The 16,891-nt window shown below is 39.9% G+C and overlaps 1 protein-coding gene across 2 annotated transcripts; it reads right to left on the reverse strand.

Moving 5' to 3' along the window:
• Positions 1 to 3,921: 3,921 nt before the first annotated feature.
• Positions 3,922 to 11,049, reverse strand: LOC107292674 (membrane-spanning 4-domains subfamily A member 8). Of its 2 annotated transcripts, XM_015821786.1 has the most exons (6): positions 11,027 to 11,049; positions 10,228 to 10,350; positions 9,987 to 10,043; positions 8,898 to 9,032; positions 6,553 to 6,678; positions 3,922 to 4,191 (listed from the first exon to the last, which is right to left on the reverse strand). In XM_015821786.1, exons 2-6 carry the CDS (start codon positions 10,336 to 10,338, stop codon positions 4,078 to 4,080), a joined length of 543 nt encoding a protein of 180 aa, XP_015677272.1. In that variant the 5' UTR covers positions 10,339 to 10,350; positions 11,027 to 11,049; the 3' UTR covers positions 3,922 to 4,077. The 2 variants fall into 2 exon arrangements, with proteins under 2 accessions (XP_015677272.1, XP_015677273.1); XM_015821787.1 differs by lacking the exons at positions 3,922 to 4,191; positions 6,553 to 6,678 and adding an exon at positions 7,866 to 8,290.
• Between the last annotated feature and the right edge of the window lie 5,842 nt (positions 11,050 to 16,891).

Here is a 16,891-nt window from a genome sequence, read left to right on the forward strand (position 1 = left end):
GAGGGGTTTGGATATTGGAACTTCAAATTTGGGTCATAAACAGTTTTGGGGATGGGGGATCCATCATATGTTATATGGGTGGGTAAAGTTTAATAACCCAAGTTGTAACCTTCCAAATCCTGTTCTCTCTGACTCTAAATCAGTTTCCAGTATTGCTAGGTTTTACAATTATCACCACATAGGAAAAAGGGTCCAACCTGTTTGTTACATTTCCAACTTCTTTTTTTTTAAAAAAGGGGTTACTGCATTCATTCTACCAATCAAGACTGAAGTAATATACCAATAGTAGAACATCATGTTGCTTCTCTTGAATGATAATATTCAAGGTAAATTTAATATTCAATTTATCTCAAATGTCTAGGCAATTTGTCAGAGCCCCTCAAATGTATTTGCTTTCATTCCTCCCATTTCTCCCTTTCTTGCTTTTGCCTATGTATTTTTGGGGCTTGCCATACTGTTGGGGGAGGGTGTTTTGCATGGGGAATATTATTTGTTTTACTCTGCTTTGTATGAGGTGCCCTCCCTCTGGGCGAGAGGAATGCAGCCTGAAAACATCTGCCTTATCTCCAGAAAATGGAGCCTGGGACTGTTGGGAAATGAAACCGAGAAAGACCTTGAGAAGGGTGCTAAATCTCCAGGCTCTCATAACACTCTGGCACCTGTGGATTGGCTGGATTTCAACTGGACAGTTGAACATTGGGGGGAGGAGTTTTGAATTGTCTTTTGATGTACTCTTTTGTGTGCCAAATCTTCAGACCTTGCTTTGCTCTCTTGCCATCACTAACTCTCAATAAAATTTTCCTTTTGAAAAGATGCCTGTTTCAAGAGTTCTGCTTTCTTGGGAGATCTAGCAGGTCCTTACATAAAGCAAAGTCTGAAGTCTTGATCTATCATTCGCATAGCATCAACAGTGGTAGAGAAAGCAGTAAGAATTACCTTCCTAGAGCGACCTGCCTGTCAGTCACATAGAAACAGAGCATGCTCTGCTGGGAAACTAAAACTGTGATGACAGGGAGGTGGCTACACAGCAGTTCTGGCTTATGCTTCTCCGCAGTCTTGGTGGGGCTGCTCTTATTCTGGGATCAGGTCTGTCCAGCATCAAAACCCCAGATGCCCCTGGAGGGAAGTCAGCAGCCATCCTATCAGTGAAGCAATGATGAGGGAAGATGGAAAACATGATTTCCACATCTAATCAGAGGAAGCCAATGGTAGCTGCCCTCAGCTATGGACTGGAAATGAGAGTGAGGCTGTATTATGCAGGTGAGTCCTTAGAGATGGTTACAAGAAGTCTCTGAGGCAAAGTCAGGAGGCTGTGTGGATGGGCTCATTCTCTCATTAAGCAATCTCATTGTGCTCAGAGTGAGGTAGAGTGTCTTTCAGCACTCAAGCTATAGATAGTCCCCATTTAATAAGAGTTAACAGTTACACAAGTGACAGAAAAGCAACTTTTAAGACCAAGTCTCCCATTTAGGGCCTTCAGGGGTTTGTAAAGCAAAGGAAAGCTGAAGTAAGAACATAAACACAGTTGTGGTTTCACTTAGAAACCACTATGCTTAATGATTTACAATTCCAAGTCTGGCTGCCAAACAAAGACTATATCGGTGTAAATACATTACTATTAAACCTCTGAGCCTATCTCTCACCCACTAGTTGTAGTGGGTGCTCTTTATGTTGCTGTCTATGGAGTCTACAGAGTTAAACTCATCAAGCAACATATCTGAGATTCTCTCTCCTGCTCAGAAGATTCACCCTGCACTCTTATATTACAAGGGGAAAATCTATCCAAATATTTTGGCACCCAAGCAAAGCACCAACTTGAATCTGTGGTACAAGCCACATCTCCTAGAACCAAAGCTTTAGAAAATCTTGCTGGAGTATCACTTCTTGTTTTGGCTTTGGTTTGTTCTCCAAGCTTGTTTTAATATAATTCCTGAATGTTTCGTTACCAAACTAGGTAACATCATCAGCAGGATTTTCTTGTCCTATTCTCCTTAACTCATAAGCGTCTTGTGTGCCAGTGTGATCAGTTGTTTGAAGCTATATTTGAATTTTGAGCAGTTGATTGGTTCTCTTCTTGATTGGCACTTCAAACGATTTGGTTTCTTACATATTGATATGTTGGATCTAAATGTTTGCTAACTGCTCCCTTGGTGGAATATCAGGTCTTAATAAGTTTACGCCCATATAACTTTGAAATAATACGAAATATTTGTAGCTCGGGTTTTAGATTTTGGCTGTGGTTCTCTTCTTGTCTTCTTTCAATCCTCTGTCTTTTTCCACCTGAAGCCATCTACTTTAACTGTACTATGTGGTGGTTTCACTGGTTAAGATGTAAGTTCTTACCTCCATCCCTATTCAAGCACAATGAGGAATCAACATAAATCATCCTCTCAGAAATTGTTATCCAGAGAGATCCTCCTCAAAGGATCTTTTAGACAACATAAATGTACCCCAGAAGTGGTCTTGAATGGTGGTGGGATTCAAATACCTGAACAACCGGTTCTCTGCATAGATGCCACTTCCGGAAGTCCTTTCTGAGCCAGGAAGGCTTCCCAGGCCTAGAACCGCCCACCAGAAGTCCATGGATGCCACTTCCAGAAGTCCATTTTGAGCCTCGGAGGCCTGGGAGAGGTCTCCTAGGCTCAGAATGGACTTCTGGAAGTAATGTCCACGCACTTCCGGTGGGCCGTTCTGGGCCTTGTGAAAAAGGGCTAGGGCATCAGCCGGTTCGCTGAAGTCAACATAAAAATTAGCTAACAGTTCTACCGAACCAATGTGAACCGGCTGAATCCCCCCACTGGTCTTGAATCTGTCTACCTTTCTTAATATAAATCTGGGAAAGCTGAGCTGAAAGAGAATGATAATAAGTCTGGCTCAAGGGGTTGATTTGTCCAAAGGAAAGGGGGGGGACTCCAGTTAGATTAGGCATCTATTGATCTTTACGTGATTTAGTTAGCAATGAAAGGGATCTCGTGTATCATATTCAGAAGCGTCCTATTAATCTTGCACAAATTACAGAGTGGAACCCTGGATCAAATGAAACCCTGTTCCTTCTATTCATTTGACTCCACCCCATAACAATTTTCAGCATGTTAGTTCTCAGATGCACCCAGAGTCAGCCATGCTCAGAGATGGGATAATAGTCAAAAAAAATCAAGGCAATGGCAGTTTGCATGGAATCTGTGTTTTTGATCAGCTTAAATACCCTAACAGTATGGAATATTTTAGTTTTATGCATATTTCTTCTAATCTGTTTTGGGATCACAAAGATTATGCAACCGCTATTACAGGAAGTTTTAAACTTACAACTGGTCATTTAGTGATCAATCAAAGTTACAACACAACTGAGAAAAGTGACTCATGACCAGTCCTCACACGTAGCAGCATCCCCATGTTCATGTGATCGAAACTCAGGTGCTTGGCAACCAGCCATATATGAATGACAGCATACCGAGCTCGGTGATTGCTATTTTTGACCTTCTCAGCTCACTTTTAAAAAGTCAATGGGTGAAGTCAGATTTGCTTAATGATCACGTGAATCACTTAACAGCCAGAATAATTCACTTAACAACAGTGGCAAAAAAAGGTCATAAATCGGGCACAATTCACTTAACTGCCTCACTTAGCAATGGACCTTCTGGTCCAAATTGCAGTCATAAGTTGAGAACTACCTGAACTGTGTCAATAACATATTTTATTAATAATTTTTCTTTTAATTTTAGTAGCTGTTTCTCTTTTCTATAGCATCAGATCTCCTACCTAATTTCGTATTTGTCATAAAAAAACAAATGTCATTTAGAATATAAACAAAAGAGTAATAAACAGCTTGTATTATCCACTGTGTACTTCCTCGTAAATATGCTGATGATTTGCACCACAAATTCTTGCTTTTAGGGAAGAAAAATGAAGTAAAATAGAAGAATTTTAAAATTTGCCACCATTTAATTTGGTTTTAAAGGCTGTAATTGAAAAATAAACGAGGAAGATGAAGGACAAAATATAGTAATATGAGATCCATTGCTTCTCTTGAAACCTTTGTGGCAACACTTCTCACATTTCCTTCCTGGAGTTCTTGTTTTATTGAGATTTGGTAACCACATTATCGTAAGTTGGTGGTGGAGGAGGAGGAGTTGTTTCAGTTGTGACTGCTCCATCTCCGATGACTTGGTAAGGCACAAAATGCATGGTTGGCTGTAACAGAAAAGAATAGTCAATACAGAACATACTCAGGGAGGCACCTGTTACTCTGGGTAGGAGGAATAGATTCTCCAGTTGTGTGTTGTTAACTGTGATGCTGGGAGTCTCCTTGATAGCTCAAAGTCCTGATAGAGAATTCTTTAAAACTATAAATTAACATGCAAATGATTTAGGGACTGGGCATTTAAGCGACTGTTTGTCTGAGATTTAAAAATAATGTTATTTTTTAAAAAATGAAACCTATTTTTTTAAAAAAATGGTAGCATTGTGAGAAAATGTGATCAAGTGACAGATACTTTAAATTAATGGAATCACACTACTGAAGTAAATATATGCATTTAGAACTGAGCCCTCTTAAATGAAGAGATGAACCTCTGCATCACTGAATTATAAAGAGACAACACAATTGTGTTTTATTCATGACATTCCCTCTCTAGCAAAAGAGAAGCTAGGAAAAATCCATGTCATCCAGTGGTGGGGTTCAGCCAGTTCGCACCACATTGGCAGAACCGGTAACTAATTTTTTGTTGCCCAGGCCCAGAATGGATTTCCGGAAGCGGCATCCACATAGAGAACTGGTTGTTCACATATTTGAATCCCATTCACTGGTGTCATCTAATTATTCATATGCAGAAGCAAATAGCCAAAGGGTGTTGGATCAAAATTCAAGCCTCTCCTAGTTATACAGCTTACTGGGTAACCTGAGCAGCCAATCTCACCTATTGGTGAGCAAAAGCAAAGGTTCAGGTTAATGGAGTGTAAATATAATGAAGAAAAATGGACAATCTTCTTCTTTCACTTCTTTAACAATGAGAACTGCTAAAGCTGGGCTGTTGGTTTGATCTCCAAGCTTGGCAATTTGGCTGCAAATGTTTCGTCTCCATTTGGGGTACATCTTCAGTGCGCTTAAAATTGTGCTCCTCTGTCAGAGCACTGGCCTTTTAAATACCTTTTTCTGTGATGTAAATTGGCTTGTGTGTTATTTTTCTTGATGTTGCAGAGTCATGGTCTGGTTTTGGGCTATTTGATTGGCTGGTTGTTGTTGCTGGGCCATAGTCCTTTGTGTTTAAGTATCCTCTGTGTGATACAAATGTTGTTTGTTCCTTTGGTTGCCTCTGAGCCATGGTCTGGTTTTGAGTCTAGTTTCGGATTGTTTGGATGGATGGCTGTTGTTGAAATGTGGTCTAGTTTCTTGTGGGGGGCTGTGCTTTTTGCTGTGTGGTGAGGTTCCTGTTTGTTCATTTTAAATGCTGCTTTCGGGATTGCGGTTCAAGTAGTTCTTTGGTTCTCAGTGGTTGGTAGATTGGATCGATGTCAATGTGTCTGTTTATTGACTTATTGGTAGAGAATCAAGCTTCGAGAAATTCTCTTTCTCTCCTTGATTTTGCTTGTGTTACAACTATGGTCCCAGTTTGATCAAACTTGTGTGCTTCTGAGTCTTCGTGGACGGACATAAGGGATAGTGGGTCGTGTCTTTTGATAGGCAGGGAGTGCTCGTGCAGTCTGGTAGATAGTTTTCTCCCTGTTTGGCCCACATAGTTCTTTTCACAGTTGCTGCACTGGATTTGGTATATGATGCCTGATCTTTGGTTTGTTTCTGGCTGTTTCTTAGGTTTTGAGAGGGTCCGTCTGAGGGTTGAGGCTGGTTTGTGGGCTACTGTGAGGACATGTTGGTGTAGTAGTCTTGCTGTCATCTCTGAAACATTCTGTGTGTAGGGAATTGTGATTCATCTGGTCATTGTTGTTCCTGTTATAACTGTTGTGTTGCTTTGGGTGTTTGTATTGTTTGTGTGTAGGGATCTCCAGATGAAGTTTTGTGGGTATCTGTTTCTCTCGAAGACTTTGTATAAGTGTTTTTGTTCCGCTGATCTGGCTTCCGTGGTGTTGCAATGGGATTCTGCTCTCCCGAACAGTGTTCTGTCGAAGCTTTGTTTGTGGCATTTGGGGTGGTTGCTGTGGAAGTTGAGGATTTGATCTGTATGTGTGTTGCCTTCCTGTACACGGATGTTAGAAGTTGGCCATTGGTGGTTCTGGTTACAAGGATGTCCAGGAATGGCAGTTTGTTGTTCTCAGTTTCTATTGTAAATCCGATGTCTCCGAAGACATTGTTGATTCTTTGGTAAGTTTGGTTTACCATCACACAAAACTTACATCACACAAAAAGGTATTTAAAAGACCTGTGCTCTGACAGATGAACACAATTCAAAGTACACTGAAGATGTCCCCCCGAATGGAGACGAAACATTTGCAGCCAAATCACCAAGCTCGGCGATCAAGCCCAACTACCATCCTGAGTTCCTAATATTCAAACACATTTCAGCTGCTAAAGCTATTAGTGAAGTATCAAATATTTACCTGGTCATCACTACAGCAAGTTGCCTGGCACCCAAAGTGTGCAAGTGAAACAGCGATGCAAAATTCCAGCAGGCTGAACAAGAACAACAGACTGGAGAGGCCATAACCAATATTATGTTCGGTAAACTGTAGACATGTGGAAAGATAATTGTTATCTGCTGAGAAATTAATATAGTAGTATGTATTTTATTTTATGTGCTGCACCATTAAAAGGGACTCCCAGCTTCTTCCTGGGGAAACACTGGGAGGAACAATTGTACTGGGAAAAACAGAGGCTGTGTACAGGTAACCCTCGACTTACAACCACAATTGGGACCAGAATTTCCACTGTTAAGCAAGGCAGTTGTTCAGTGAGTCAAGCGTAATTTTATCTTTTTTGCCACTGTTGTTAAGCAAATCGCTGCAGTTAAGAGAATCATATGGTTGTTAAGTGACTCCAGCTTCCCCACCCCCATCGTCTTTGCTGATCAGAAGCTGGCTTGGAAAGTCCCAGAGGGGATGCAGTCCTAAATAAATGGCTAGTAGCTGCTATCCATTTTCAACATTGCATCAATCAGTAAGGAAAATATCCATCACTCAGGGTACTAAAACAGAAATGGGTTATCTGCTGTGTCTTCCTTCCACCCTCAATTTGGGCATCTATCAAGTTAAATTTAAGGTAAACTAAAGATGAAAATGAAATGATATTGGGTACTAATAGTTCGAGCGAGCACTATTAATCTTCTGAGAAGAGGAAGGCAGCTCCTGCCACAATTAGATATATCTTGCAAGGCAGAAGATCTGAAACAGACTAGCTGAAGCCACCTTTTCTGGCAGGGAGGGGTGGAGAGCTTAAACCGTACTGTAAACAGATTTATTTTGCTTATTTATCAAATATAGATACTACCTATCTCACTGTCAAAGTAAATAGATGTAATTTGCTTGTCCTCCATTTCCCAATAGGAAATATAGAGGGTCTGTTTTCCACGTCATGGTTGTCCCAAAGGTACTTTTTCAAGAGGCAACTGGACTTTCTTGTTTTTCTGTGAAGACGTTTTTCTGTGAAGACATCCAAGAAGCTTTTTCTGCTCTGACTAGATGGTGGGAAATGGAAGGATTTATATTCCTTGCAGACAGCTGGTCATTTGCATTCTTTTAGTGAGTCGTTGAGGCCACCATCTAATTAGAGCTGAAGAAGCTTCTTGGACGAGAAGCGAAACATCTTCACAGAAAAATAAGAAGGTCCAGTTGCCTTTTGAAAAAGCACCTTTGGGATGATGGAGGTGAGAGGGGATGGATAGGAAACCTCAAGAAACAAAGTGCTGATGGAGAGGGAGAAAGAGAAATGGTTAAGACAGAGGCTGGGTAGTCCAAAGAGGAAAATCAAAAGGCCTCCGCATTGTCCTAACATATCCAGTCTTGGTCACCTGACTTTATCTCCAAGATAATGGGTGAAGAGAAATAGATTTTATACACTTTGAAGCTGTTGTTGGATGGGGTCAGAATAAGAGGAGAGGAAAAGACTAGTTTTATACTAGTTTTATACCAGATAATGATGACACAAGGCTTGGAATCTTACTCATGGGCTGAGGATAAGGTAAAAGTTACCTCATGGGAAAATTGGGGAAACTGGCATTAGCAGAGTATGGTTAAGGGTAGCCACGTGATTTAGATTCAGCCAGTCTAAGATATATTGCTTCCCCTCATAAAAAAGGATACAGCTAGATCTATTTTCTTTACCCAACTTCTTTCCAGTCATCTGTCAGGTTGGAAAAGAGAAAAACCCTGGATGTGATACTACTATGATTTAACACTAATAAGGAAACAAAAGAAAGCACTTTACAAAATAGTGATCCCAGGTATTGGCATGGTTCTAAACTGTCCACACTTCAGAACTTACTTAAATTTTAGTTTTCTAAAACTGGGTGGCAAATGCAAAGAAGGGATGAGGATGTGAGGGTGGCGGGAAAACCTGGTATACATTTCAACATGTACAGCTACATTCTGTTCTATATAGAATTTTCAAACTATTCTTTGTTTTGCAGCACTTAAGCCATAGTGTAAAACAACCAACACACTGCAGAGACATAGTCAAAAGGTATGTCTAAAATACATTTTCAATTTTTTAAAAAGAATCTATTCCCCTCCCCACCAAAAAAAAGAAAAGAAACTGGAAGAGAAAGAAGAAATCAACTATATATATATATATATATATATATATATTAAAAATTCAAATGAAATGATATTTATTTAAGAAAAAAATTCAAACAAAAGTCAAAGAGTCTGGGATATCTCCCCTGCATATATAATCTTCTTCTGGAGTCTGCACATGAAGACAAAATTTAAGACAAGATTGGTTTACTTACGATTAAACCTCCACTGTTATATTGATGAATATATCTAGAATGACGATTGTTCATGATAATCTCACAGAGATACAGGATGATACCAATTAATGCCATTATAGCACTTGTGGTGTTCATTCCTACACTGGATTGTACCTGAAACAGCAATACACCAGAAGGAGAGAAATTATAATTACAATGTCAGCATAGGTCTTATTAAAGGCAAAACATAAAAGCAATTAGTCCCAACATACTCTAAGCATTAAATGTTAATGTTAAATATCCTTTTAGCTATACAACATTACAGAGAGGCAACTAATCAGATGGGAATGGAGAAACCCAGGAGCCAGATATGATAATTCTGAACACTTAAACATTGCTCTTTTCAGTTCTCCCCTTTCAGGAATGTAGTAATTTACCATCAAGATGGTTGTTTTTCTTCTTTTGAATACACACTTTGTTCCTTTAAAAGACAAAGACATCTCCATGTTGCTATGAACACACTTTAAATCAAAGAGAAAAAGGGGAGAAGAATGCAAGGTCTTTGTAAAAGGGTTACCATCAGTTCTCTTTTCCCTTTTGATTTCCAGGATGATTCCCACTCTAGTTCCATATTTTTACTCCTAATACACTAGGTTTCTTCCTGATGTTGCTATCATGTAGGAATACTTTGGAAACTGGACCCTCTATCGAGAAGGAGGAGGAGGAGGAGGAGGAGGAGGAGGAGGAGGAATAATAATAATAATAATAATAATAATAATAATAATAATAATAATAATAATAATAATAATAATAATGATGATGATGATGATGATGATGATGATGATGATGATGATGATGATGATGATGATGATGGAGGTATGGTTCAAGATTAGAAAATGCAAGAACACACTTCTTTGCCCAGGACTAGCACCATTACTAGTGGCAACTAGCAAACTCTGGTAGAACAAGCACCTATGTTATGGTCATTGACTCTCTCAGGCTTCTCTCATTTTCATCATGTTGATTTAAGACTGAGCAGTATCTGAAGACAATAGACAATATAAAAGGACCCGAGTGCTTATAAAGAAACAGCATAAAATAAATTCAAATGCTATATAGCTTTCTCACCAAACAACGATTTGGACGGTTCACAGCTGCTACACAAAGTGATCCAGAAGAAATGAACTATGGGAAAAGAAAAAGAAAAACAAATGATTGAACTCCACTGGAAATAAAAGGGAAAAATTATCAGAAAACTCTGTCACCCATAAGAAACCAGGGAGGTTCCAGTGTAAACAGGACTTTTATAGATATCCATTAGCCATTAATACCATGAGGCATGACTCAACAAAAATTTGCACATACTTACAAATATCCCTCCCCAAAAGGGGTAACCTCCAAGTCCAGACACGATAAGGTAGTAAGAAGGAATGAGACAAAGCGAGACCGCTCCAAAGCCAATGTGGACCAACCCAATCATGATCTGGACGGCCTACGGAAGGAAAGCACACAAAATAAGACAAATTCATTCTCTGAATCTGAGAAAGACAAATATTCTAATTTGTTAGCACTCCTGGAAAAGCATCATTTCTATCCATCTTTGAAAGGTCCTTGAAAGGGGTTGGGGCTTTCTAAGCTTCCAGGACAGATATTGACCCAAGGCCTGGTTTCCTATGGTGAAAAATTCAAATGGGGAGAAGGGACAGTTTGAGACACGATTCTCACTATGTACCAGACATTTCCTCCAGATCAGTGGTTCTCAACCTTTTTAATGCCGCGACCCCAACCGGTCGAGGACTAAACCGGTTGTAAGTCGAGGACTAAACCGGTCGTAAGTTGAGGACTACCCAACCGGTCGTAAGTCGAGGACTTTCGCTGCCCGGGAGCGCCGCGCATGCGTGGTTCCACCCCCTGCGCCGGCCGAGGCGTAGCTGGCAAGTGGCAGAGACAGAGTAGGCCGACCACCAGCTGGCCCAGCCCAAGGGAGGTAAGGCACCCGCCGGAAAAGGGGGGGAAAAATGGCGGACAAAAAAAATGGCGGACAAAAAAAATGGCGGACAGCCTTGCTTGGCGACCCCCATGAAATGGTCGATCGACCCCAAATGGGGTCCCGACCCACAGGTTGAGAACCACTGCTCCAGATTATAATAAACTAGAGTTTGACCTACAGCAGGCTGCTCTTGTCAGGAAGAAGGCCTTTCAGAAATGGGTCTTTCACTTCTCTCACTACAGACACCTCTGCAGGAGGAAGTTAACCATAGTCATAAGCACAAAGCGACTTCAACTGGTTTGGGCTGCAGCCAATCTATGACCAAGTTCTTCTGGAGAAATGCCCAACAATTGCGCTTCTCAGAGAGAAGGGAGAAAAAGATCTGGCTGAGCTCCATTTTCTCAGTTAAGGAGCAAAGAAAAGGAATGCATATCTGAGTCAGAATATTTTGCAGAAACACAAATGAACTTCAACATACGATTCACAGGTCTCTACATAGCTCTAAAACCTTAATAATAATAATAATAATAATAATAATAATAATAATAATAATAATAATAATAATAATAATAATAATAATAATAATANAAGAAGCAAAATGTTTTCAAGGAAAAAAACCAAGAAAGTCCAGTGATTATCCTCCTGTCCTGTTACTGGCAGGTGGATTTAAAGGCATCAGGCATGGATGGGCATGTTGATTGCCATCTTCCAGGAAGGTCATACCGATTTGGACAGAACAAGCTACTGTGAAGGACACAAGAGCAAGGATCTGAATTCCAGCTTTGCTACACTGATTTACAGTGAAGGGCGCCTGTGTGCGTATTAGGCACTTCCATCAGGGCAAGATTGATTGCAAACACTTTACTGTCCGCTAATTCTCCCCTGAAATGCTCCCACCCAGAAGACCTGCGATGACTGAGAGGCTGAGAAGACCGCGGGTGGATGACTGCAGGGGAGAAGCGGCAGGCACAGGATGGTCCGCACATTAATTTCATATTATTTTTTAAAAAATGTTATCAGAATCTACTCATGACAACCACTCAAGACGAAGTATACAAACTCCAGGGGAAATGAAAAAGGCGGAGGGCGGGGCTCCCCCACCTACCAAAAGGAGGGATTTCCTCATACCTTAACCTAGAACTCCAGAAAAAACCTTCTTTGTTGCCCCTTTACCTATTGCAACAAATAACAGTTTGGGTCCAGGAACTTCTGCTTATTCAGAGATGAGAGGAAAATTATCCAAGATTGCCATCTTCCAGGAAGGTCATACCAATTTGGACAGAACAAGTTACTGTGAAGGACACTTTCAGAACACAACTGGAGCATCAGCCTGGGTTTCCTAACAAAATCCAGACAACCTCAGAAAGCAGTAAAGTGATACATGAAAGTCCCAACTGCTATCGACACCTAATAACCCACCGGACTTTTAAAACCCTGACCCAATGGCCCGAATTAATCCCACAATTAGGATTTGTACAGACCTTAAGAGGAAGCTACATCCTTCTTGAGCTCTATTAATTAGAAGTCAAAGTTTAGCAAAAATCAACCCATCCACCCACCTTTGAACACTGAACTACAAATATTGAATCTTTGTAAATTTACAGGGCACTTGTGTGCGTATTGGGCACTTCCATCAGGGCAAGATTAATTGCAAACACTTTCCTGTCTACTAAGTCTCCCCTTATTCTCCCATCTAGAAGACCTTCGGTCACTGCAAGGCTGAGAAGACAGCAGGTGGATGCCTGCAGAGGAGAAGCGACAGGCACAGGATGGTCCACACATTAATTCCATATTATTTTTAAAAATAATAATCAGAATTTACTCACAAGCGCTCAAGACGAGATACACATAAGCCTCAGGGGAAACGAAAGTACCTTAATGCGAACAAGTGGAGGGCGGGGCTCCCCCACCTACTGAAAGGAGGGATTTACTCATACCTTAATCGGGGACTCCAGAAAAAAACTTCTTGCTTGCCCCTTTAACTGTTGCAACAAATAACAGTTTGGGGCCAGGAACCTTCTGCTCATTCAGAAATGAGAGGAAAAATATTCAAATTTATAATGCCCTCTTATTCCCTGGCTAAAACGAATCACGTCTCTTTCGATCATAGCTTTCCAGTCCGTCTCTCTCCCCCACCCCCTGTCCCCCAAGCTCTTTAAATAGCTCTCGTCCAGCGGAAAGAATTTTTTCCCCCTTTTTTCCTTCCACCGGCGCTCTCTGTAGCTTTCGGCTTGCTCTTTTAGGCATTTGAACAGGCAAAGCCGCAACGGCATGAAGGGGACGCTGGAGGGAGTCGATCCCGGCCTCCGACTGCGCTCCTTGCGGAACTCTCCCTGGGAACCTCAGACACCGCTGAAACATCTGGACCACCATATCGTTTGGCCACTCAGCAGATACCAAAGAAGCCCCCTCCGTGTATTGGCAAAGTTATCGTGGGTTAATCTATTATATTTCCTTTTGCACTTATTTTGCACTGAACATTTGCTTTTTGGTTGACACTCCCTTGTATAAAGAGAATTTTCTCTTTATAAGATAATTTACAGTCTAAGAGAATTTGTCTTCATTGGTGAGAGAAATGTCTGCTCTGTTAGATGTCCGCTCTTTCAATGTGCATATTACACGGGAGCGCCCTCTAGGGTCCTGATCCTCCTAGTGCTAGTTCGTATTAGCCTGTTCTACGAACCTCTATGGAGGTGTGGAGAGCAGGTCGCTTCAATGTTCGCTTCAGCTTCAGCTTCTGCCCCCTCCCCCTCCATGAGCTACGCTATTTCCAGATTTCATCTTTTTTAAAAAAACAATTTTTATTAGTTTTCCATTTTGCACCAACAGAAGCTTAAGAACCAACGTGGAGATATGGCGATCAAATACAAAAAGAAAACAATAGCATTATAAATATACAGTTCACACAATATTTCTTAAAATTTCCCTCTCTATCTATATATAATATTATAATCAAATTGATTCAAATAAAATCATTCATTAATATATCTAAATATAAATTCTCTTAATCAATCAAAACCTTCAGCCGCTCAGTGTCTATTCTATGCAAATCTATAATTTCTCACATATTTAAACTTAAACTGAAACTCTCCATTTATTTAAGATATATTATAATCTCATTAATACATTTCTAAAACAAATTTTCATTTATATTGCTACATATGAATTTCATTAATCAATAAACGTTTAGAAGAGCTCATTATCTATCCCAGAAATCCTGTTTTACATTTTATTAATTTTTCAAATGTTAAAATTTAAACTAACCTATATATTTACTATTCAGGTAAATAGAAGGAAAGAAAGAAAGAATGAAAGAGAAAGAAAGAGAGAGAGAGAAAGAGAGAGAGAAAGTTAGAGAGAGAAAGAGAGAGAGAAAAAGAATAAGAAAGAAAAGAGAGACAGAGAAAGAAAAAAGAAAGAGAAAGAAAGAAAGAAAGAAAGAAAGAGAAAGAGAGAGTAAGAGAAAGAAAGAAAGAAAAAAGGGAAAGAAAGAGAGAAAGAAAGAAGGATAGAAACAGAAAGAGAGAAATAAAGAAAGAAAGAAGGAAAGAGAAAGAAAGAAAGAAAGAGAGAAAGAAAGAAAGAGAAAGAAGACAAAAAGAAAGAGAGAGAAAGAAAGAAAGAGAAAGAAGGAAAGAAAGAAAGAAAGAAAGCGAAAGAGAGAGAGAAAAAGAGAGAAAAAGAAAGAAACAAAGAGAGAGAGAATAAGAGAGAGAAAGAAAGAAAGAAAGAGAAAGCGAGAGAGAAAGGAAGGAAGAAAGAAAGAGAGATAGAAAGAGAGAGAAAGAGAAAGAGAGAGAAAGAGAGAGAGGAAAGAGAGAGAGAGGAAAGAGAAAGAGAGAGGGGGGAAAGAGAGAGAGAGAAGAGAGAGAGGGGAAGAGAGAGAAAGAGAGAAAGAAAGATAGAGAGGAAAGAGAGAGAGAAAGAGAGGAAAGGAGAGAAAGAGAGAAAGAGAAAGAGAGAGAGAGAAAGAGAGAGGAAAGAGAGAGAGAAAGAAAGAAAAGAGAGAGGAAAGAGAGAGAGAAAGAGAGACAGAGGAGAGACAGAGGAAAGAGAGAGAGAGGAAAGAAAGAGTGAGAGAGAAAAGAGAGAAAGAGAAAGAGAGAGAGGGGGGGAGAGGAAAGAGAAAAAGAGGAAAGAGAGAGAAAGAAAGAAAGAAAAAGAGAGGAAAGAGAGAGAAAGAGATGAAATAGAAAGAGAGAAAGAAAGAGAGGAAAGAGAGAAAGAAGAAAGAGAAAGAGAGAGAGAGAAAGAGAGAAAGAGAAAGCAGGAGGAAAGAGAAAGAGAGAGGGGGAGAAGAAAGAGAAAGAGAGGAAGGAGAGGAAAGAGAGAGAAAGAGAGGGAGAGAAAGAGGGAGAGAAAGAGAGGGGGGATTGGAAAGAGAGAAAAAGAGAGGAAAGAGTGAGAGAGAGAGGAAAGAGAGAGAAAGAGAGAGGGAGAGGAAAGAGAAGGAGAAGGAGAGAGAGGAAAGAGAGAGGGGGGGGGGAAAGGATATATGCAGTGTTATCTTCATTTTAGATATCAAAAGGGTTTTGCGGCTCCCAGTGTTTTGTTTTCGGTGGGAAACGGTTCCAAGTGGCTCTTTGAGTGTTTTGGGTTGCCTACCCCTGTCCTAGCCGTTCATTTCAAGGGGAAATTAGACAGGTCCTTCAGTCAATGGGATGATAATCAGGTGTGAGCGTGGCAGGTCCAGTTACCTGACACAATATAATTCCGAATTTAAGAAGAGTCAAGAGGAAACCCAAAATATTTTGGATGAAATAAAAATATGAGTTAAAGAATTCCCTAAGGAACATAACTCTGTCAGAAATTAAGATTATATAGCAACAGTTATCCATATTAACCATAAGAAAACTCAGAATAAAATTGAATTATGTAAAACACAAACATTTTCAATATGTGAATAAACTAGGGAAATGGTTATCTTATAAGCTTCAAAGAGAAAAAAAATGAAAAAAGTAGAGGGAGATAATATATTGATTGAAAATGTGGCTATATAAAAATTATCAATATTTAATTTATATAAAGGACATGTTATTTTATTGAAGAAAGCAACTGAATATCAGAAGTACTAACACAGAATAAAGAAAACAAAGAGAAAAAGATAAAGGCAAAGCTGCAGAAAAAATGGACAAAAATAGAAAACAACTTCCTTCGCATCAAATACAAACATAATTGCAAAGTTATCTATGATTACCAATGTAGTCATCTTTTCTATTATCTATTATTTTTGGAATTATCAAAAAGTCTACTTACAAGTACATTTTTTCTGTTTCATGTAAAAAATCTCTAAGGCGGGGGTGTCAAACTGCCGGTCCACAGGCCGGATGCATCATAGCAAAACCGCGCCCACCCGATTGCTGGCAATGGCAAAAAAGGTCGCGATACATCGCGACATGTCACGTGACGTTGCGAGCTTGACACCCCTGCTCTAAGGGGTTTCCAATCAGTCCCGTCTTTTCTCTAATCAATGACGTCAGTTTAGCCTTAAGGACAAGTATAGAAAGTGGAAAGAGGGGCACATAACTAAATCAGAATATCAACAAATAGCCCGAGCCTGCAAAGATGAAGTGAGGAAAGCCAAGGCTCAAAATGAACTAAGGCTTGCGACCAAAGTCAAAAATAACAAAAAAAGCTTCTTTCAACATGTAAAAAACAAGAAAAAAGTGAAGGAAACGATTGGTCCATNAAGAAGCAAAATGTTTTCAAGGAAAAAAACCAAGAAAGTCCAGTGATTATCCTCCTGTCCTGTTACTGGCAGGTGGATTTAAAGGCATCAGGCATGGATGGGCATGTTGATTGCCATCTTCCAGGAAGGTCATACCGATTTGGACAGAACAAGCTACTGTGAAGGACACAAGAGCAAGGATCTGAATTCCAGCTTTGCTTCACTGATGAGGTGAAGTTTCTTTTCAGAACACAACTGGAGCAACAGCCTGGGTTTCCTAACAAAATCCAGACAACCTCAGAAAGCAATAAAGCAATACAGGAAAGTCCCAATTGCTATCGACACCTAATAACCCACCAGATTTTTAAAATTCTG

This window comes from Protobothrops mucrosquamatus, unplaced genomic scaffold (genome assembly GCF_001527695.2).
Source record: "Protobothrops mucrosquamatus isolate PMUCROS unplaced genomic scaffold, P.Mucros_1.0 scaffold1399, whole genome shotgun sequence".
NCBI classification, from domain to species: Eukaryota; Metazoa; Chordata; class Lepidosauria; order Squamata; family Viperidae; genus Protobothrops; species Protobothrops mucrosquamatus.